Source organism: Sinohyriopsis cumingii, chromosome 6, assembly GCF_028554795.1.
Source record: "Sinohyriopsis cumingii isolate HCF-2022 chromosome 6, ASM2855479v2, whole genome shotgun sequence".
In the NCBI taxonomy this organism is placed as follows: Eukaryota; Metazoa; Mollusca; class Bivalvia; order Unionida; family Unionidae; genus Sinohyriopsis; species Sinohyriopsis cumingii.
The window spans coordinates 140234667-140259237 of record NC_142966.1 but is presented as its reverse complement, the minus strand read 5'-3'; the positions used below and the strand labels follow the sequence as shown (position 1 = coordinate 140259237).

At 36.6% G+C, this 24571-nt stretch overlaps 1 protein-coding gene across 1 annotated transcript; it reads right to left on the bottom strand.

The window, feature by feature from the left end:
• Positions 1-2781: 2781 nt before the first annotated feature.
• On the bottom strand, positions 2782-20587 carry LOC149798123 (heat shock 70 kDa protein 12A-like). Its single transcript, XM_089963208.1, has 6 exons — positions 20506-20587; positions 13574-13624; positions 12746-13048; positions 9917-10138; positions 9322-9484; positions 2782-9026 (listed from the first exon to the last, which is right to left on the bottom strand). Exons 2-6 carry the CDS (start codon positions 13574-13576, stop codon positions 7936-7938), a joined length of 1782 nt encoding a protein of 593 aa, XP_089819334.1. The 5' UTR covers positions 13577-13624; positions 20506-20587; the 3' UTR covers positions 2782-7935.
• Positions 20588-24571: the final 3984 nt, after the last annotated feature.

Below are 24571 nucleotides of genomic sequence, written 5' to 3'. Positions count from 1 at the left end.
TTTCTAGTCAGGGATCTGCTAAACAGCGAATTAGCGAAATTTGTCGGGCGGGTTCCAAGAAATAGGAAGGTATATGTTACAAATTTATAACGGCAACCGGAAGATAATTCGTATGTCCACATATAACAAAATCAAATTACGTCACTTCCTGTTATCTTCATTGGTTTTTCATCTGCTTGCAGTCATAGATTCGTTTATGCAAAGGTCATCGTGCTGAATTAGCATAATATAAGGTGAAAAGTTGCAAGCATCAGCCTGTCAAGAAACAACATATTATCTAAACAATCAGAATGGACCGAACCCACGTGATACCTGTTTTCCTGTGAGCCATTGTCTGGGCATGTTTAGATTTTACCTTGAGCCAACATATGATAACATAATGTCATAACGAAAGGTAAATATACGATAAAACAAAATATGGGATGTTTCCGAGCAATCGCGTTATCTTTGTTTTCAGACATTTGAGAGATATGAAGATAATTAAATAGATCAGAATGCAGATATAGTTAACAGAACATAGACAGACGCACACGCAAACACGCACACCCAATATATGGATTGATAACTCGGAATAGAATTTAAGAGAAAGAGAGAGTGAAATGTTTAGATAAAATACCTTGAGCAATTAAAGTTAATGTAACCAAAACCACAGCAGTATTAACCTCAGTTTAATAATGCTTAAAATATATAATAATGTTCTTCCGATTATTTGCGGAAACTTCGGAAAGTTCTCTTTTCTTGCCTAGATAAGCTAACATACTTATTTATTCAGCTACATGAACAATAATGAAAGTGAAACGTCTAGCCATGGTTTATTTATACAACTGAAAGATCTGACATCACTTACTTATATCCATTTACGTAACAAGTATCACGCGGTCATCATGAAATCGGTGAGTTGCATCAAGCGATCCTTGGCAATTTAACTCTTGGGAATGATTGGAGAACTATAGATTTTATCCATTTATTTCTCAAACATTGGGTAGGTGGTATACATCGATCTCCTGTTACTATTAAATACACAACACACGATAAACTCCGGTCTCGGATACTAGAGTTTTGACAAATATCTCACGCTTTGTAAGAAATCCAAGCGGCTGGTTATTAGAGACGAGTGACTTTTATTTCCATCACAGCTGTCAAAGAAATTTCACGTGTTATATTATTAATAATTATCACATTATGCAGGGCCCTGGAAAACGACTCGTCCTTTTGTCCAAACAGGGTAAAAATTGGCTGTACTGACAACGTCTTTACTCGTCCATGGACCGCGTAGACGAGGATTTATACCATGGGAATAAATCTGAATGCATTTTCTGCTTTAACAAGCTTCGAAGTTTAACATCACTTAACATTTTGCGTGGGTTAATTAAAAGAAAAACCTTTGTCTAATTTGCCTACTTGTTGTCAGTCTAGAACATGTCACAAAGGAAACAACTTTGTTTTCTTTGATTTTTAACTAAGATACCTATGTAAGTTTATAGTAAAATTAGTCACATAATTATATTATGTTTTTGTTTGACGCCCTACTCCTCGATTTCTAATTGACAAGTCTGAGTTATTTAGGCGCCATTTTGACATGGAGAAAGTTTGCCGTTCAACAGCTAACACAAAACTCTATGCGTCAAATGTTAGGGAAGTTCAGCGACAGAGAATATCAATTTTTTTGTGATTTATCATCTGAAAGCAATATTGCGGTTAACTCAGGTTACCGGTATTTTCAAGTTCAAAGCATTATTGATTCACTGTGAAGTCAAAGAGGAGATGCAAGTAGATATTTCTATAAGTATTAATTATTTTTCACAGGAAAAATGTTGTCAACTCCCATTCAAAATGGGTATTTTCACTGTCTCAGTCAATTCTCTCCAACACATACATAAAGTCATTATGTTGCAATATATTTATAAAGCAGATAATATCAGGACAACATCTGAATCGTCGAAATGTTCCAATTATTTTGACCAATAAGCAATCTTCCTTTCTGTGCTACCGTGTGTAGGTATAGAATGGACGTTTAATCAAAATGGTACGCAAGTTGTTGGAAATTGAGACAGTTGGAATTATTAATCAAATAGAGGTTATTGATATTTTTCATGCGAAAGTAATTACAAACATGCACTTTAATAAATATCTACTGGCACTTTTACTTTGTGGTAACAATGCATTAGTAAAGTCTTTAAAATAATGTTCATCCGAAACATGTGTAACAATAACCAGGCAGAAATCACAAATGTTGACATGGTCTTTCTCTTGACTTCTGATCATATCTAACTCATAACTATTTGCGAAAATCATGACACCTAGATTACTAAAACGTTTTACTGCAAAACCAATTACCACAAGAAATCAAGGGATATGTGTGCAACTGTAATTTCTGGAGTTACAAACTTTGTATCTTATTATATACCTATCTACGGAGCCATGCATAAGAAATAATATTTTTCAGGACGCTGACGCATTTTAGTATCGAGCTTTCGGATCTGAGACTTTATGTAGGACACAGCGACTGCGGTCTGTTACTACTCTATATATTAACTATTTCTAAATTTACACATGTAAACGGCTTCACACTTTGTTATAGTTTGGATACAGTGAACTTATTCTAGTATGTTTGTTGATATCTTAAGCATTCTGTAGAACACAACAGCCTTAGACTTGTATGTCTTTCAAGTACTATTTAGTTCCTTCTATGTCTTGCATGCTAATTAAAAATGTCGCAATATTTAGTTCTTACTGTGCTGATTATCTCAGGTGAAACAAAGAAAACTACAAAACTAAATCCACTGTATTAATTATTATATTCATAAATTCAAAAGATATGCCAAATTTAGTCCAATATGCATCAAGGAGCATCAGATAAATTTTACAACCAGTATTTACATCACATCAGGAGACAAAAAGGATATATGTAGCTTTTCTATGATTACCAGAGTAGTCTCGCCTTCCTATTAATAAATTATAGCGCTAGGCGTTATATAGAGCAAGTAAGTACATGAAAATCATGATACGTCCTTATTTGCATATTTTCATTAGCATAGTAGCTAGCCTCTCCGCCTGTCATACGGAAAACCGTTGTTCAATTCCCTACTGGGGAGCAGTAATGTATTTAATATCTTAATTCAACTGGACCGGCAGTGGAAAATTGCTTATATATGAATCCATTCAAGTTGTGTGTTCCCCTTGCCTCTACCATGCAGGAACAGTGTTCAAATTATAACAACTAATTTTGATTGGATGCGGAGGCTTGCCGCTGCATCTAACAAAATTCAAAGAACCGGAGAACAGAAATGTCTGCTGGATCCGCCATGGTGTACATAGGGTTAACATATCGGAACCTTGGCCAGCGAAGATGATTCACACCGGTCTCGATGAATACAGCAGATATAGCACATCAAGCAATAATGATCAAGATGAAGTCCAAATCCAGCATTAACCGGGGAATGATCCCTTTATACGTCCTCTTGGCCCCTGAAGGACTCGGCTTTAAAATGGCATGCGGATGGAGCCTAGTGAGCAGGTGAAAAGAGGGAAAGAGGCAAAAGTTAATGAAATGGCTCAAAAAGAGATGTGTGTGTGTGTGTGTGTGTGTGTGTGTGTGTGAGAGAGAGAGAGAGAGAGAGAGAGAGAATGAGAACGATCAGCAGCATCGTCCTGCAGACCTAATGCCAGTTCCGCAAGAACGAGCAAGAGCATCGACACAAGTCCCAGAAGGATGAATACTCCACCTAGACCACAACCCAATAAAAAAATCTGAAAAAGTGCGCTACAGTCGAACTCAGTCCAGCTGTACAGACACATCTCGTAAGGAAAATACGTATATGCGCAACGGCAAGATGAAGAACAAGGGTGTCAAGTTGCCAGCAAAAACACTGAGAAAGAAGAATACGATCCAGACGAGGAAAGAACGCGACAGATCGGCGAGGGACCAGCCGTCAACGATTCGAGCAAAGAGTACAGGCCTGCTGATGCTGTTTGCTACCTGGAATGGCGGTCCCTCCAGATAAAGGCACCAACTCTCCAGCAGCGGAGAGAACTTCAATACGTACCTGTTCAGCCTACACGTTGTACTCAATCTCCAACCTACTAGAGACATACGAGTTCCTGCAGGATCGGCGTGACTTCCTACCTATGTCGATATCAAGGAGAGTGAAGGCCAAGACTCCAGACCCCTGCGTCCGGTGCGCGGCAGGGAATATAACTGATCCCATGATAAACATACTTTTGAGGGAGATATCTAAGAAGGAAAAAGATGGGGAGGGTTGAATCTGTAGTGTTGCGAATTTGAGAATTAAAAGTGTCCAAAATGAAACGTGCAGTTTTTTTTCTCCATAAAAGCATAGATACATTTGCATCTGATTACTTTTAATATCATATTTGAAAGTCGTATTTTAAACTGGTACAATTTAACACTCCTTCAACCCTTTAGAGGTCTATTTAATATACCTTTAAAGTTTTAGAACGAAAAATGTCTAACTCCACTCATATTCATAATCACTTGCTCATAACTACCCAAAATCACTTGCAAAAAGCAAAAGATGGCAGCTTTGTAGAAGAATTTTTACATTTACGTACAGTCGTCTGCTATAAATTAGACTTCTAAATGAACCAGTTACCGCACGATCGTTGCATTATAAAGTATTCCTTATCGTAAATAGAATACTACCTTTTCATGTTCGTAAAAGTAAATTAATGCAAGAATAAAGAGTAAGTAACGATCTTGTGGCAGTTGAAAAAAATGGTACATCTTTTATATTAAATATTATGTAAATTAGTTGCAGAACAAAGCGGCTTTAGTCTCAGTACTTCTGTTGTTTCTACTGTTACGACTCCATGGTCTTAAAATAAGCAACAGAAAAAAGCAAAAGCAAAACGTTTTGGAAAATTTAACACGTAATTTAATTCTTTAAGTTATAAAATCAAAATTTAAGAGGACCCTACAGTATTGGGAATTAAATCCAAAATAATCCTAAAAGTTCTGTCACAAGTCCAAAAGAAGTTTTCCGAATGAATACCGGGTCATGAATATGAAGATATACCAACAGCATTTATTGTGCCGAAGTTCCAACAGTCTTTATGTATCAAAAATGCACAGTCCAAAACGTCTTTGAATTAATTCACAATAATTCCAAAATAGTGTTTAGTCCAAATAGTCATTTGAAAACTTTGCAATTCCAATAAATACTTTAAATAAATGATCTCTCTCAAATTAAATCAAAATACAACATTAAATACTTTTCAAGACTGAAAATAAAATAGGAATATTAATAATTGTTCACTTCTCTCCATATATCCATCTCCAGGACTCTATTGCTATTCTGTGTCGCAATTCTTATCCACGTGATATATGTCGCAATACATACCAACGTGACGTATATCGCAATACTCAATCATACAAATGGACAATTACCTCAAAATGTAAACCGGCTCATTGTCAAGGCTGGGTCTAGAAACCGACCCAAATAAACAACCTATTTACGGCATCACTATCTTAACATAACATCTACAGTCATGGTAAAAATGTGCTGTGTAATATGTCGTTACAATCTACAATCATGGACAAAAATTAAATCATGGACGAAAATTAAACACACAATATAGATATACATAGCACTACATAATAATAACACAGAAGGCTCAGTCTAGTATTTTCTTACTTTGCGATAAACATATGCTATGACACAGCCAGCTCAGTCTGGTAGATCATATTAATTTTATTCATTAAGTGTATCACACTATGCCACTTGCTTGATGTTTCTTTCAGTTATAGCTGTTATATTTAGAACACCGCGCTCTGTCCTAGAATCACGCAAGTTACACATACAAATTCATTAGACAAGTATTATTGAATCTGACTTTGCTTTACACATTTTCATACATTGATTCTGCAATAAAAATATTTTACTTCTCATTCCTAATGAAAGTAATATATATCATAACATATCCCTTACAACAGAATCAAACGATTTAGCCAAGTAAATAAAAAAAAATATTATTAAATGAAAGCACAAAACAATTTTTACATTAATTAATATAATGAGTTATCAATCCGTGTAGTTTGAAAATATCACCAGTTGTGCGCATCGTTTTCCTAAAACCAGTCTGATTTTCGACATATACCGTATATACTCGTTAATAAGCCGAGTCAAAATGCACAGACAAAGATATGCCGTCGTATTATGCACCAGCAGATCTTGGTCTGTGCATTTTGCGAGGAACAATCAGTAGAACAAACGGCATAGATCATGATCTGCAGGCGCATTATGCTACGGCATATCATATCTTTGTTGTTTGCAGTTTGACTCGATTTATAAGCGAGTACATACGGTACCGCCTAATGGTCTTCGGTCAAATTGCAGAGTGTAAATAAGTCCTAATTTACAATTTACATACGACACTCAAAAGAGTGATGCCGCCATTATTTTCAATATGTACAGGCCTTTTGATATGACTGGCATAACAATGCTATCAGACTAAATGCCTGGCAAACAAAATGTATTGACAATGGCATTAATAATATAGAGTTAATGTGATTCTATCACATTCTTCTCGTATACAAAAAAAAATCCATTAAATAGGATTATCAAGGCCAATGGCTTTACCATTCGTTAATTCTTTAATTGCTCCTCTCAATTCTCCTCTCAAAATTTCATTAAAAAAATGTAAGTTAAATGTACATAATCATCATATAAGCCTATATTTTGATCATCTGTACTAAATACTGATCATTAGACACACGGTCTAACTTTGAAATACTTCAGATTCGTTTACTGATATTGCATGTAATTTTTAAAATATCACATCCACGCAAAAGTTGTCAGTATTCTGTAGCATTATGCTTACTTGATTCAGTATGTTCATTTAGCGACCTTGACATTTCCCTGACAATATTTAACATGTGATTTATAGGATGACCGCATCTCAGACATACATTTTCAGTTTACTTCGTATTCAAAATTTGTCTGTACATTCCGACCCTCATAAAATTCTCCTTTTTTGATCTTGCACCCAACATCAGGCCAAAATGTATTCTAATTCGAATGTACATACTTTTCCATATCTTCAGGCGTTTCTTGTTTACATGAGAGTTTCGTAATTGATTCATTAACCTTTTGCATGATGGACATTAATATCAGTTATTGTTTCAATATTTTCATCGAGATTCTCTTTAATACAACTAAATTTATAAATTAATTCATTAATTACATCTGGCTTCCAAACACTGAATATTTTGCTTTAAAAGTACTAGTGCTATTCTCTGAAGTATGAATATTGCAACATAAATTATTTACATTCACACTAAAATAAATATCACCGTGATCTGAATAAAAACTTGGTGTACTTGCAACAAAAGAATCAAACAAAGATTACAGTGACTGATTAGATATTGCACGATTGACCATTTCTGCCTCTCGTGTTTACAAAAGTAAATTTATCCACATCTGAATCCTGGAAAACTAGCCCGACATCTATTTTAAGTGACGTTTGATAACAGAGCTCTCCAAAGTGTATGACACCATGCGTACATTTGAACGTTGTCGCGTGAGGCTCGAGGCATTAAGTGCTCGGGCATGTTGTCTTCTGGATACCTGCAACGTGTCATCGTCTGCTACAAAATTTAGCATTATGTTGGGCATAGCGTCAAAGCTTCCGCATGGTAAATACCCACATTTGCTTTTTGTTAAACTATCGATACACGGGCTGCGTGTTGACTCAGTCCTTCAGATCCTATAATATAAATGATACGTTGAAGTATTAAATCTTCGGGTACTACATTAGTTAAATACATGTAAATATATGTATCAGTATATACGCCGGCGGTCAAGTTATCTGTTAAAAGAGTCTGTTTGCCGTCAATTGGCTCATTACAACAAAGACATGCAAATTGTCATCGTCTGCTACAGAATTTGGCATCATGTTTTGCCTAAAGTAAAATCGTTAGCCAATCAAGTCAAATGAAGCACGAGTCAGTTTTCCCGTTGCAGCCTCTGTGGCCTTTAGATGAAGTTCAGTGTCTCCAAAGGTCACCTCGACCTCGACCTTCCTTTCATGATATGGAACGTCCATGTTGAGTTCAATGTTTGCTTTTCCCAATCTTATGCATCCGTCATCTGTTACGAATCTGGGTGTTTTCTGAGTAGATGCAAATATACGCACGTTAATATACTTATCATCTGGATGGGAGGGGTAGTAGTCGTCCTTGATTGAAAAGTTTCCACATTTTATAGCATCTCCACTTGACACCCAAATGTCAAATATATCACGACATATTTGACGATCTGCCAGCTGATAAAACTTTTCAAGCGGATGTATTTTAGGATCGAAAATTTGAGTTATTGATGTCCCATATGTGTACCTGCTAACTCGCTCCACGATGGATTTTGGTCTGTGTCCAAAGAGAACGGCCCCTTTCAATACAGCCAGACTGGGTTCAGCGGGGACAATGATATTCATCTGTGGAAAGAACTGTCTAACATTGTGTTGAACACATGGGGACTCAGCTAATCCTCCTACTATCAGAATGGTTTTGATGTCACTAAGGTGTGAATTACGCAGAAGATCGTTCAGATGACGTACAATATTGTTTACCGCGTCCAAGAAGAGCTCGGCCATTAAAGGGGATTCGACTTTCAACTTGTTTCCTCGGATCGTCTTGATCTGGTCAGAATATTCGGACTGAGCTATGGCATCTTTCAAACTTAATCCTGTCTCCTCCTCCAACAACTCTGTTAAAATAACTGGTAAAGCGATGATGAAGTTGTCTGGTGTTGTATCCGAAGAAGCTGAGTTTTTGCTGGGTTGAATCTTACGCTTCTTCACTTCAAAATCTCTAAAGAGAGACAGATAATCATAGGTAAACTCAGAGCGAAATTTACGAAGTATTTCTTCACCAAAGATGCTTCTGAGTATACGGTTTTCGAATGCCATATCAACGGTGGTACCTCCCCAAGCACCTCCGCTAGCTCTGTGAAGTTCTCTAAGATCACCACTCTCTAGTACTTCGTGCACGGTGATGTCAACTGTACCTCCTACAAATATAAAAATGGAATCAAACTCTGTGTTGAAAGAAAATCGAAAATTGAAAAAGGAATGAAGATCAAATTAAACTATTTGATTGCAGCACACAGCCTAACCTTAAATTGTTTAGTCATGTTTAAGTTTTGACGCACAGTATATTCCATGTCGTAGAATTTTAAAACGAGAGTTCTTTTTGCATATCTTGACTAAATGATATTTCGCCATAATATTAAAGCATATGAGCAAACTGTTAGAACGCGTGCAGCAACCATTTTAACTTATATACACTAAGCACACAGTTCGCACCTCCACAATCTATGACGATATATTTTTCGCCTGGCTGAAAAGCTCCAAGTACGACGTCTTCATCCCAGCCAGACAACCGTTTTTCTAAGGGATTTTCTTTACAAAATAGCGAGGCTGCCTCCGGCTCTAGAGAAATAGTCAATCTTTCTGAAGAAATTCCTGCCTTGAAATAAAACAGATATATTCAGTTTGGTCATTGATGAAGAGGTCAAGAGGTGTTAAACAAAATTTGCATTTATGACTCACTAGAATGTTCTCGTATCAACATGTATAACAAAGCAAAGTGGTGACAACTTATCTTACTGTGCATAGGCAAATGACAAGAGTGTTACTTATGAATTAGTTATGAAGACGTGCTGAAATCTGAAAACCGTGTTCAATATTCATCTCTAAAACAATGTACAGAAACGAGGTAATACAATATTTAACCACCATCTTATATCTCTTTTAACATTTATAAAGAACTATTTGGAAAATAAAATAATCTCCAGTGCAAACAGAAATGTAATGTTCACAGATTTCACAGTAATTTGCAAACCACTCGACACATTAAATTGGCTGACCCGTACCATAATTATGTAATGCACTGTATTACCCCAATCGCTGCTTCTCTCATGAACTGCTTGGCAGGATCATCCCAAATGGCTGGAACTGTTATCACCCAGTCAACGTCTGATTCTTTCAGATCGCCGTCCTTGATACCTTGTCTTCCTTCATTGAGAAGATCGTCCTTTAAGTAACGAATTGCAGCGGTAAACACTTGGATAGCGGGAAGGCTGTGACCCTTCTCATCTTGTATTTCAAGGTCACGTGTGATCTGGCGATAAAGTCAATGATAATAGTATATCTAGTTAATTTGATGGTATTATTTATATTTTAGTTGATAATAATGAGCGGATAAATAGTTGTGAACGCTGGAGTTTTTAATTTTATTTTCAAATATACGATTTAATAGCAATGAAATAATCAAATCAGTATTTTAAACCCAGTTTTTCTGGGAAAGATTGAAATATATTGTAGATATACTAGTGCATTATAAACAAAGTCTCTGATTATGACTTTGCTGACTGTTGATTACCTTTTCAATTTATTTTTGCGTATACATATTTAAACATTTTAAATGTATTATGATCATGGTTCCCACGTTTTTCTAATTATAAATTTCCAGGTCTTTTCCAGTTTTTCCCCTAGGATGAAATTAATTTTTTCAAGGTTAACATATCACCATTACTGGATGGAATTAAAGAACATTTCGGATTATAAAACATGCATTTTCCAAATCTGAAGATGTTTCTCTTTCAAGACTCTCCAAAACATATATGTCACAAAAGATGATCATGTACAAAACCACAAAATTAGTCACACGAAAAAATCTGACTATATTCCTATAAACTGGCATTTAAAGCCATTTCAATGTACAGAATACCAATTATAACTTTACTTTGCTGACCTGCATTATGTTGCTACGTGGAAACAACGAAATGAGCATAAATTATATTGTTTCCTTTCAAACCTTTAATTCTAAAGAATTCTAGAGCAATATATGTGCATGGTATACAAAAGCAAACTTTTCCTATCACAGTTATGAACCCAACTCCACAATAAATGCAAAGTATTAGAATCTTATCATGTAACGAAACAAGTTTAACCCTGGATTTATGTGTGCCAATAAAATATCAAACAAGATTTTTCAACCAATCCAAACTCCTTAAGACGATTTGTTTGAAAACTCCTTCATTTAAAGACATTTAGATAAGGGTTGATTTAAATTTTGACAAAAGATCTTTAAAATAATATATTGTTGTGTAAACAAGGATTGAATTTTCTGTAAAATCTACTTGTCTTTTTATAGTTCAATAAACCAAACTTAAATCCTGTATTGATACATGGGCTCTTATCGTTTCTTAATATATAATAAATGGGATGACAATTTCCCATTTCTCCTGCGTTCTATTGAAGATCTGAAACCAATGCTTTAATCTACATGTCACTGTGCAATATTTTCGCACCAAAGTCCAGCTCAGAGATTCGAAACTTTTCTAATCCTGGTTTCCGAATATTCCAACCCAATATTTCATATTTGAACATTTAGGATTGAGTGTGAGTTCAGAGCAATTACACATCAAACATTTGAAATCTGCCGACACCCTACAATAGCTTACCAGCAGGCCTAGCAAATTTAAACTATGTTAAATCGACTTATACCTGCATGAAACCGATAGGATAATTATTTATTTTCTCAAAAATGGCAAGTATTCTTATCGTTATGTCTTTAATCCGCTGAAAGACTAGGCGAAACTCGGCATAGATGAAACCTGACCCAGTACTCGCCATTTGCGTTAATAGTCACATGACTTCACAACTCTCAAACAACGACATCGGAAATCCACTAGCCACCTGATATCAACAACAAACTCCTTTCTAATGTCGTTGTACAAAATTTCAATTATATTAAATGAAAGTGTGATACCTTTTGTACAAACCAGAAAGAACATATAATTCTCGACATATTTATTTCAAGAACAACTACAAGAACCTTGGTCAGTCTGATTCATCAAGCAGAGTAGTCTGGTTTCCTGCTTCGTATTCGTGAGAGAGCATATCAACGTGGTAGTCACGTGATACAACAAAACTCCGCAAGTTGGTCTCGGAATAACTATAGAAAATTTTGTGCTCTTTATTTTTGTATTTTTATTACAACCAGTTATACGACTTTCATTTAATATTTTTTTCTACAATATTTGAAAATGACGGTTGTGAGATTATGTGTTATGTGTGCTCGTGCGACTAGCAATCGAAATCGCTAGTACCAGTTCAAATTTCATGAACGCTATAGTTTTATCGTCTTTCAGCAGATTAAAGACATACCTATATTAATACTCACAATTTCTGAAAACTAAATAATTTTCATATCGATTTCATGCAGGTATAACTCGACTTAACAACGTTTTGAATTTGCTAGGCCATCCGCTAAGCGGCTATGCTCTAACACCACCATATTGGCCTCTTGTGATCCTAGACTGGTTTTCATACCTTCCATATAAAAAAGATACGGATATCGAACTGTCTATGAAGCAAAAAGTCTACTAGACGAATCTAATCCACAGAACGTTTGGATTGCCTCAGCAAATATATTTATGGCAAGCACCCAAATGATCCATACTGCAACCTCTTAATATTCTCTGGTTAGAACTCGATAACTTTAACTCACGATAGTTCAGTTCCGACTCAACTACGTAATTGTTTCGGGAGTCAAGTTGTGGAGGAAAATTCCCGGGTTTTTCCCGACTTCCGTAAATATTTGAAAAATTCAAGGACTTTTCACGGTCGGATAAAAATTATCATTTCTTCCGACTTTTTCCCGATTTCCCCATAGCGTGTGAACCTTGTATAATATATAATAAGCTAACATTGGTTAAATTACCTTTCTATTGTAGAGTTTCATTTTGAACCTTCTGTAATAGTACCAACTATTCAAAGCCTCTTCCGACTCTTCTCCAATCTTGGCATATCTGTTTTCGGCCTCGTAGCCAAACGCCGCAAATGTTTTTCCATCTGGCTGGAATAGTACAGTGGTCGGAGCCTTCATGGAAATATGTTGATCGGAGTTCCAATTTTTACAAAACACTCTTCCAGGATCGTTATTGAAAGAGTAAGCCCAGCTTGAAAATGTGGTTCCGAAGTCAATCGCTGCCACCATTAAACGTGGTCTCTCCGAAGCGGCAGCCTGCATCAAGGTAAAGTGCGAATAAAGTATTTTCGAATGGTGACTCAGACCGACTTATTATCCAGTACGTTGCATTCATGGTTCGCTTAGAAAAAAAATCATTTAATTGAAAAAAAATCTTAATGGAAATGATAATTCTAGAAAAATTAGAAGTGTTAAATTAAAAGCAAGAACCGATCAATTATCAGCTGTTTGTAGACTGGTTTAGCTAATGAATCAGGATCTACAATATCACATTGATATTCCACAATAACAAATAACCAGTGTACTTAATGAATATTGAATATGAGAGTCGCGAGAAAAAAGCAAAATGTATTACTTTCTTTAGAATGAAATCTATATTCATAACGATATTTGGAAGAAAAGGATCAAACTATATATAGGGACCTTTATTTGTGTAAGGTTGATAGTTTTAAGTATACATGCATACATACATACATAAATACATACATACATACATACATACATAAGCAAAACATGAGAGGCATTGGTTATTTTATTCCAAACAACTTTACTCAGACTTACCATTCTTGGATCTAGGTTCTTGACGTTTGTATTAAAATACACAACTTTTCTCTGAAAATAAAATATTGATCATAATTTTGATATGCTATACAATGCATTTCATTTCTTGAATGCTATTGTAAATTTCTTAAAACTGCATGAAAAGATAAACTTGATTAAAATCAAAGCATGGTAAGATATCCATTAAGGAAAAAAATCCAAATAATAGAAAACACGAGATAAAGTCTTTGAATATTCCCACATTGGTAAATGTATGAAAATGTCACACTTATTTAACCTTAATTCGTTTGTCTTTCATTTATAGTTTTAGCGAGAAGTGCTAGTTAGGCAACGTTCTACTTAATTCTTATATTTGATTTGTAATCGAACTTGGGGACGGTCGGTTCATCGCCACCATCTACAGGAACATAATGTGATCCCACGAACCTATTACCAACTTTAGTCCAAATATCAGAATGGCAGGAAATCTAGGGTGACTGGAAATGTAGGTTTGCCATTTGTAGTAGTATACACATATATTACCGCATGAATGCCTACCTAGACTGGTTATGGCAATGTTATTTTAAACGGCGTATGTCTCAATGACGAGGCGCATACAAACAACCCCTACACGCGTGTCACACGATGGGTACAAAAGAGGATCAAACTACGCCAATCTCTTCGTTGTGCGTCAGTTGAATCGCTAAAATGATAATATAAACAAAATCAAGGGTGTGGAAAGTTGTAAAAAGATGCGTATTTGAAATGTAAAGGAAATTCTTGTACAAAACAGCGCCGTGTCCTGCCAAACAAATTCTTTACAAGAAAAGGTATGGCCATCAGTTCACATAACATAATTACTTGACTTCTAAATAATCTGTACTCATATCGTTTACTCGAATTTGAAATTATTTTATATTAAAAGGATATTTATCATAAAATGGCAATATAACCGTGGAGATGTGCACGTTTAAACTTTGAAAGAATAGTCTGCACTGTTCATTTTCCTCCAAGGATCCTGTTTTACAGAAACATTTGACGATGTGTGTGCATGGCATAGAGAAAAAGATGCATACACGTTCAAAATGTGTTATTATTAATTATGGCTTGAGAAATTATTTTTTAAATTTTGTATTTTGAAGCTGATATACAAATGTCATAAGTGAGAATTCAGGAGCGGTCTTTTATCAAAAATATTGGTATCACTTTACTTCATAAAATGAAAAAGTTAAATTATCGGAATTTAAAGGGGGGATTAAAATTTATTCATTTTTATTCATATTATATATACAACTTATAAAGATGTTCCATGTTTGACAATAATAAAGTTTTCCGTTTAAAGTGATATTCTTCGTGATCACTGTACATTTATCACTGAAAGCAAACTGGTTTTAAAGAAGATTTAGTTCACCACTGGTTATGCTGACATACTATAATAAACTTTGTATTACCAAATATGTCTTTACCCCCCTGATTCCATTTGATGACCTTTTTGTTTTGGCTGCAGGTACATCTGTGCAACATGTACATAATGTCGAATGGGTTGGAAAAGTGGGGTTGGCATTAGACCCAGGTGTTTCCATATATCTTACATAATTATTGCTTATGTTCCAGTTATCGTATCAGCAAGTAAGGGTTCAGTTCAAATCTTAATGAAAACTGATTTCTTTGCTAAAACAGTGCTTTGTTCACGAAAAATGTGTGTTTATAATAAATCACATTCTGCCAGATAAAAGTAAAATGTTAATAAAAATCGATTATTTCGTACATAGAAACTGCAAAGCAAAAGTCTCCACGAAAAGGTTACTTTCTTTTATGAAATCAGAAAAGTGTCATCTTCATGAAGAATGGAACTTCCTTCAAGGGAAATAAGTCTGCATAATTGTCGTATATTGTTCACTCGAAAGTTACTTCCCCAATGAAAAGGCGTAGCCTTCAGTATCAGTGTAAACAGGTGTCATCATATGTCAAAGCAATTTTGCACAGAAATGTAAAGTAATGTAACTTTCATGAAGAAGAAACTTTCTTTGCGAAAATGAAGACTATCACTGTCTTCACTAAAATATCGTTTTACGTGTCGATGCAAGCCTTTCACAAAAATGACCAAACCTTTTAGGATGTGGAACATGTGCAATTTTTATGAGAATGTCACTTTTTCAAGTAAAAAGCTAATTCCTCGTTAATGCAAAAGTTCGAAGAATTTCGTGATGATTGGTGACTTTTTCATGAAGGAAAAAGATTAATCTCAACTAAATGTGTCCTGAAAAAATTATACATTTTGACATGTTAGGCCAGGTTAAAAGCCTTGCACATGAAAAATTATATTCTTTTTATGAAGGTCTTGAGTAATTGATAGAGAAATCTTCATGAAAGTGTTTTGGCAACAAAAAAAAACTACCTTTCTTTACAATAAAAGTAACCTTCAGCTTGAAAACATTTCTTGAATAGTCACCAAGTTAGTGACATCAACAGTCATTAATATATACTAAGACGCCAAGGAGAGCAAGAAAATAGTCTTAAGGGTAAGGTTCTCGAATTAGGATTCGCCCAAAGGTTAGGTTTGCTTAAAGACCACACGATGCACTAGAGATTCCAGCTGGACGTGAGTGAGTCAGACTCAAGTCTCTGCAATTCAAAACACCTGATAAAGTAGAAAATATAGTTATCCCAACTAATGACCAGGTCTTTTCAAAAGCTGAGTGTGCTGCTGGCCCTGTAGTCCTTCATAGTAGAAATCAAGCATGTTCTGTCTTCTAAAAGGAAGAGAATACAATCGGCCACTGTGTTAATAGGTGAGCACGATTAAATCGTTTACTACTGCACCAATCGCAAAAGAGATTCTAGTTGGCATCACAGACCTTGTACGTGGACCGTTTCCTGATCTGAATGATGCAGTTGGCAACTTTGCTATGATAAGATCGTTGGACACGACAGTGGAGAATCTGTGGGTTGTTCTGCAGAAAAGAGCGTATGTGCTGAGATAAAAGATCTGTACTTTAAGGCAGTGGCCTGGGCTGGTCTACCTGCAGATCGTTGAACAGTGATTGTTGGGGTCATAGAGGGGCTATATAAATGAGCTGTGAACTCAAGGTCCTGAATTCGGGGAGCACTGTCTGAATCATCCCAAGACGATCGCACTTCAGGGTCAAGGCGACCGCCCTTATTTCCAATTTGTCGAGGGTAGATTCTTCCAGGGGCCCATCAATATTAAACAACTAGCCTCTCCGACTCCAAGTGAGTGCTCCTGCATCGGACGCCTCTGTAAACAAACAGGAGTGGGGTTAGTGGCATGCATGGGGAAGCCAGTCAGAAACCTATCCCAATATGCCCACAAACTCAAGTGATCGCAAAAGTCCAACCTAAAGAAATTTGAGTTTTCAGAGGACACCTATACGGTTGCCACTTTGCCAGAATGAGACACTATAGTGGGCGCAAGTGCAGTCTCTCCAGGATAATCAGGTCTAGTGGAATCTTTAAGATCAAAACAATGGATAGACATAGTTGAACCAAAAACGTAGTCTTGGCTCTCAGCGCAATCAAAAGGGCTAGGATTCTGTAACTCTGTCCCGTGGGTCAAAGATTAATCCCTGGAACGTGAGTAAATTCAACCCCACGTATACAAAACCTTGAGATGGAACAAACTCCAATATCTCCACGCTGAATAAAAGGCACAACTAGGTCACGTATATCAGAAAAAAAGATCTGCTAACGCATTAAATGGTTTAAAAATTACATCAACGCATTCATTGGACTGATTTTTGTACCAATTTTTCAACATTGAAGCAATTGATAATATGGTGGGAACGCATGTCTTATATCATTTTGCTCCGCGTCAAAGGCACTGGCAAAATTCTGCAACATTCCGTTTTCATTGACTTACTCGCTTTACACGATTTTCATGATTATGCACAAACAAACAGTAAGTCATCAACAGCACAGTGTTAAAAGCACATTCGTATCAAGGAGAAAGTACCATTTTGTCAATGGACTGGTGACATTGTCTGGAAGAGAAGCTATGGGATGCTCATTCAAACAGCATGAAAGGTCGTGCTGGGTCAACTTTCAGGGAAAAATTAACACCAGGTCGCAAAGATTGGTTAACCAGGTGTATGCTTCTTCGTTAGAAACAAAGATATCATATCGTAGGCTGGCAGCCATGGGTCAAAAGGACGCATGGTGGGGTTTTGGCTGTGGCTTCCAATGCCAGGTGTATATTAAAGGAAAACGATGTGAGTGAGTAGCTATAGAGGACGTAATGGGGGAAATGAGACAGTACTGGGGAACACAAATTTAACATTAGCCCTTGGGACACTATGGGGGAAAAAGGAACTGAGGTAGTTATGGATGATATTGTGGGGGTTAATGGACATTTAAAATTGCGCGTGCAAATATTAGAGTTTAGGGAAATTTAATATTATAGTTACTATAGGGGTCCATGGGAATTTAACATTACTGATGACAAAATGCAGGTTCTGAGGAATTAACATCATGAATGGGGCCCCGAGTGGCCGAGTGGTCTAAGGCGCTCACCGTTACGGATCTCTGCCATCTCACTTCTGTCTGCGTGGGTTCGAGTCTCGGGTTCGGCCAATGTGGGTATGTGAGAAAGCTTGCCAGTAGTTTCTCGTGGGTCGCTGGTTCTGTCAGGGGATTTCCCGGGTTCTTCCTTCGCCATTTATACTGGCCGCCATGTATAGCTCATCTTGTGCTGAAAAATGGCGTTAAACCCTACAAGAACAGCAACATTATCGTTTCGGTCGCTATGGATTTTATAGGAATTTAACATTACGATTCGGAAAATATAACACCGTGTGGAAATTTACCATTATGAACTAACTACGGACAACGACCACACTGTGTAATTCACTAATATTTTGTCGTCTGCTCATGCATTTTCATGCATTTTGTCTAAAACAAGGTTACAAGTCATAATTTTAGTGTGATATGTGCGGTTTTTTTCTTCTCATACGGACGGTGAGTAAAACAATGCGAAATTGCAAAACAACATCACAATGTTTTTATGATTAGGATAGTTTACACGAGGGTGTTTGTACTTGTAAAAGAAAACATTTTTATTCTTAAATAGGCAAAGAAGAAAACGAATGGCAAATATGCCCACTCAGTTCAATTCATACTTTAGGGAAAAGGGAAAACATTAAACGGAAAAACGATGAACAGAAATGAATTCACAAATATAGGAGAAAAAACAGTGCCATTAAAACTAATCAATTGACAAAAGGAGCATAATATATTTTCATGCACACGCACACACACACACACACACACACACACACACACACAGATAGGGGGCATTACGTTCTTTTTGTACGTGCAAACGCACAATCGCATCTAACGGATATAAGATACGCACAAACCCAGATATAAATGGCAAAGGAATTGAGTCTAGAGATTTCATCATACAGGGTCATTCGGCTTAAGTGATATTAGTTCTTAAACACTGATGAAGTTTACGACATTATTCTGCAGTGCTGACCGTATTGCATGCTTAACAATAACGTTATAAAGATATTATTGAATTTCTTTCCTTCAATAATGTCCACACTCTCACGGAGGTTAATTAAGGATAGTGACTACATTTTCTGTCAAACTTATATTAGGTACGTCGGTAAAGACCGAGTCATTCATTGCATTGAATGAGGCCATACAGGACGTCTAATAGCGTGATTCTTAGTGGGGATTACATTCACAGAATCGACATTGAGTGAATTTGGTTACAACCTCAGTTTCGAGGCATTAGGCACGTACAAACTGTTTCAGTTGAATGTGCATCTATGTATATTGTATAACAACAGTGCAAGGGAGAGAACTTGCGATTGTATTAATCATTCAAGCAAATGAGTCTGAAAAGTACTACTACGATCACTAGAGTACAAAAAGGTTGATCATTTTTCTTTCGTCCCGACACAATAAGTAGTCGTTTTAAATCAGAACCCAACAAATTCTCAACAATTTCAAGAATATTCCCGCCTACCTGACCTAATCCCTCCTGCAAACACCCACCCTTCCGCGCCACTTATTTTTAAGCAATAATTTAACCTATAACCTTTAAGCTTTAGAACAGTTAATGCGTGTTTAGCCTATATATTTCCTACCTCGCTTCCAACTCCAGAGGTTGGGGCTGGGTGCATTGGTTTAGAAAATGGAAGGAGGTAGTGGGTTCTGCTAGAATGTTCAGACCCTGACCCCGTTTCATGCATGTTTCCAGAGACGCTTTGATTTTAAATACCCAGTGTCAGTATATGTTTAAAACCAACTGCACATAGAAAACCATATGAAGGTGTATTAATGTTGTGACAACACATTATCTTATCTCCTTTTATATCTTGTATTTCACACTTAATAAGCGGGTGAGACATCATGCTACATGTCTGCGGCATAATGCCCCAGTGCTAGACATCACTATAAACTGCAACATTGCAGACATCGTAGCGATATTACTGAAACATTGTTAAAGCTGCGTTAAAAATCAAAATCACATCACACTTTATAAGAAGAGCTGTTGATGATCTAAATGATCACGACTCCCTTAAGTACAGGAAACGATCACAAAGTCTATGCTTTTAGTTTTAGACGGGTACGACAACCATAGCTTCCGATGTTTTATCGTCAAGACGGATATTACTTACCTTTGTGATTTCGAGAAGAAAGATAACGTCATCTACTTGCAGGTTAAAGTGATATTATTCTTGTTGTATCCAGTGGTGTGTAACGTCATACAGTGCACACACATACATTCGAGGTAAATGATACAATGCAATCGAGGACAATTTTTTTGTGTGCCGACCTCTATATCTTTCAGGTGCTTGCAAACTGACGTCTACCGTTAAGTACAGTTTTATCTCCTCAAAGAAACTTCGCTTAGAATGATTTACCAGAATTTAGCAACTATTCGACTATGATAAAACAGTACCATGGACTGTAAAATCACCTACCTGTGATATTTCATCTGCTTGGTGGTGGTTAATGTTAACCTTGACTTTGTAAGCATGTGTATCACTGATACATAGAGCAGGCTTTTTCCTGGAATCGATTGTCAACCTGGACAAGGTGCACGCGGGGTATACATATTAATATTCAAAATTTACATATTCAAATATACCCGTTGGTCTCTGATAAACATACTATATCAATACTATTTTTGACACCAGTAAAACTTTGCAATATAATTTATCGAGAAAAGAATTAATGAGAATGTGTAAATTAAAGAATGGCCTATAGACAGCGTGGCTGTGCTAAAATAAATTTGGGAAAATGTGCATTCTGTATATTATGCTGAAACATCAAATAAAAATCTGTTCAAGAACTATTCGAATATTTACAACAGTCTTCACAAAGGCTATTAGTGGAGGTCTGCTATAAGCAATATTGTTCCATACGACCAACATGCTCTGCAAATCTTCTCATTATTCCAGGTTATGTGTTTTCATCTCTATTTGTACTTTGTCATACATCATTGATTTTGTGTTCTTGATCATGCAAGAATTGAACTACGTTGAATGCGTTGAACTTAATTAAAATCAGAGATGACAATTTTGTTGCAGATCGGATTCAATACCAAATTAGAATCACGTTCAGAAAATAACACTTTATTAATAACACTCACTCAAATAATAGCACTATGCAGATGCAACAGTTTAGTGTGGATGTCTACATAAAGGTAACACATGACTACAGTTAGCTATTAAACTAGTGATACACTCTGACTTTTTCTAGGAAAATTATGTAATAAATAAATTTGGATGTTTTGAAACAAGGATCACTGTATTAGCCCCTCAAATGTCCAAACCACAGTAACTACCAAATGAAACAAAAATAAGACAAACAATACTAGTTATGCTTACTGATGCTATAACATCGTCATCAACAACAAGAGCAACTATTACTAATACTACTATTGCTATAGTGGATAAAAATAATAATAATAATAATAATAATAATAATGTGTCCTCCACCTCTAGTTTCACTTCCATGTCATCCTGTCAAAGCATTTTTCTTGTTTTCTAAAGGCAGTAATTGAAAGGGTTTGATGTGATGGTTAAGTAAGACCAAAAACATCAAAACATTAATTATTTGCAATATTTGTTGCATAGTGGGAATCCGGATGCGGGAGGTCGTGGGTTTGATCCCCGGCCGAGTCATACCAAAGACTTACAAAAACGGTACTAACAGCTGCCTTGCTTGGCGCTCAGCATTAAGAGGTTAGTGTTAAGAAAGGTCGGCCTGGTGTCAGAATAATGTGACTGGGTGGGACATCATGCTTCATGTCTGCGGCATGATGCCCCAGTGCAAGACAACACTATAAACTGCATCGCTGCAGATATCGTAGCGATATGACTGAAAAATTGTTCAAGCTACGTTACAAAATCAAAATCACACACACACACACACACACACACACACACACACACACACACATTGGGAATCAACACAACCGAGAATATCGCTGTTCTCTAAACATTAATTACCAAACCAGGAAGTAAATAGATTGTCTTACCTGTAATAAGCGCAGGTTACCTGACTGGATATGAGGAAAATGTTGTTAGGTAAGTCCTTTAGTCAATCAACCAGGGTAAAACCTGTACAGCTGATAAATAAAACACGTAGGTGTGGTTGATTAAATTCTATCTATGTGAAGAAGATAACAGTGTACATAATGTTGAACCGCTGGAAAAGAGGACACGAAAGAATGTTGTTGTCTACTTCAAAGTGGCGGTTTTATTCAATTGAAATCGCTTTTCTCACTCTAAAACGCTTCAGCGGCCTAGTGGTTAGAGCGTCCATCTCGGATGCGGTAGGTCACGGGTTCGAACCCCAGCCGAATCATACCAAAGACTTAAAAAAATGGTACTAACAGCTGCCTCACTTGGCGATCAGCATTACGAGGTTAGTATTAGGACTGATCGGCATGGTGTCAGGATAATATGACTGGGTGGGACATCATGCTGTGGCATAATACTCCAGTGCTAGACATCACTATAAACTGCCACATTGCAGACATCGTAGCGATATAACTGAAAAATTGTTAAAGCTACGTTAAAAACCCATATCAAACACACACAGACACTTTTCTTACTCTGTAGCTGCGGTGTCGCATGGGTTGGTATGCCAAACTTGCGTTCAAAGTTTGAGCGTTCAAATATTGACATAGGATCAGCTCATTTCGGCTACCGTGCCGTGCAATTTACAAGGTACTTTACAACTGCCTCGGCACTACTTGGATAAACTACTTCTTTTGCTGTACTGTAAAGTACCAAATCATAATCTCTCTCTCTCTCTCTCTCTCAGACTGTCTTTCTGTTTTTTTTTTTACTCTATTGCCTTCTACATGTTGTTTATAACTATTTACCTTCATATATCGTAGTCAGAATTATTTCATTGCTTTTATTAAATCTTAGTAATAATTGTGCTGATGTTTTGCATTCCCATTTTGCTGTTGCCTAGCCTCGTTAGCTATGTCAGAGTCTTTTAATTTTTATATAAAAAGCGATCGCCTTTACCAAGCACTGCCATTTCACCTCTGTCTTCGTGGGTTCGAGTCTCAGGCTCGGCATATGCAGTTGTGTGAGAAAGCGTGTCCAGTAGCTTTCTGTGAGTCTGTGAACCTTTCCGGGGTTTCCCCCGGGTTCTTCCTCCACCAGTTATACTGGCCGACATATATAGCCTGTCATGTCCTGCAAATGCCATTAAGCCCACATCATCAACGTTCTAGTCGGATTTCTAGTTTCCAAAAAGTAAGATTGGCTGATAACAGTAGCGATTATGGTAATATCATAGATCACCAGAACATAACCCTAAGGGGTCGCTGTCTGATCTTCACGTAGGACATTGGAGATCTGATTTAATCAGATTGGATAGTCAACCCAAGATCGAAATTCTTGATTGTTCTAGAACAAATGTCTCTTGTCGTTATTGACAGAAAAACTACAAGAATGTACTCAGGTCAAGAACCTTTTTCTATTGTCTAGTCCAAGGACGCTCAATGTCACGTTTTCTTATTTGTACATTTTTAGGAACGTAATATACGTACTATCTTGTAAAGGCGTTATCAATTTCTTGACATTTTTGGTTGAAAAAAGTTGGTCGTAGCTGATAAATACGCCTACATTTATGTAGATAGAGATTCCTCTCTCTTAGAAATCGTTTAATTATTCAGCTATTACTCTCCATTTCCAAGAAATAGCCAACTGATAAAGGGCAGTTTCTGCTATATATACACGCACGCTAGAGTGTTCTGAAAATAATTGATTTACATCTATGCTTGGTCTGTGAGGCTTTATATTTGATAATTCCCTAACAAGGGATATTAGTTTTAAAAAATGTGGTACAAACGCCTTAAAGCAGCCATAGACTTAGGAAATACTTAATGATGGTACGCTTTTTCATTCGGCTAATGATTTTCAAGCAGACCGTCTGAGAATCAGCTGTACCAACTACTTCCACAGAGGGTTAGGTGCTGGTATGTCTTTAAAAACTTCAAGCTACATCCTGTTCTCTCCCGACCAACAGTTCCACTCATTCGGCTACGAGGCGGACGAAAAGAACAACGATCTTCTGATGGATGGGGAGGATACAGACTGGTACGACTTCCAGACGTTTAAGATGATGCGGTACAAAAGACAGGTATGATTCAAAAACTCTCTATTTCTTGCTTTCGTATAGCGATCTGCCACAGTATACCCACCTCTGCTGATCGAGCTTCCGAAAGTCTACAGTTTGTCATAAATGTAAATACCCTAATAGTTGTAGAATAAAACAAAACGTGGAATATTTTAATGTTGAAAGTTTCGAATAAAATTAGTCCAAACTATATCCTTACAACACCAAATAGCAAACAACTGACTGAAAGTGTGTTTGTATGATTATGATTTTTAACGTAGCTTTAACAATCATTCGGCCGGGAATCGAACCCACGACCTCCAACTTCCGAGACGGGCGCTCTTACCACTAGGCCACCTGAGCGGTTCTGACTAAAAGCGTACATTTCCACCTCTTTCTATA

What these genes read in the sequence shown, in the direction of transcription:
- LOC149798123 (XM_089963208.1), bottom strand. An exon ending in TGAAACTCTACAATAGAAAG is followed by an intron (nt 10,139 to 12,745) that starts GTAATTTAACCA and finishes CTTTATCGCCAG; the next exon opens with ATCACACGTGACCTTGAAAT. An exon ending in TATCGTCATAGATTGTGGAG is followed by an intron (nt 9,027 to 9,321) that starts GTGCGAACTGTG and finishes TTATATTTGTAG; the next exon opens with GAGGTACAGTTGACATCACC.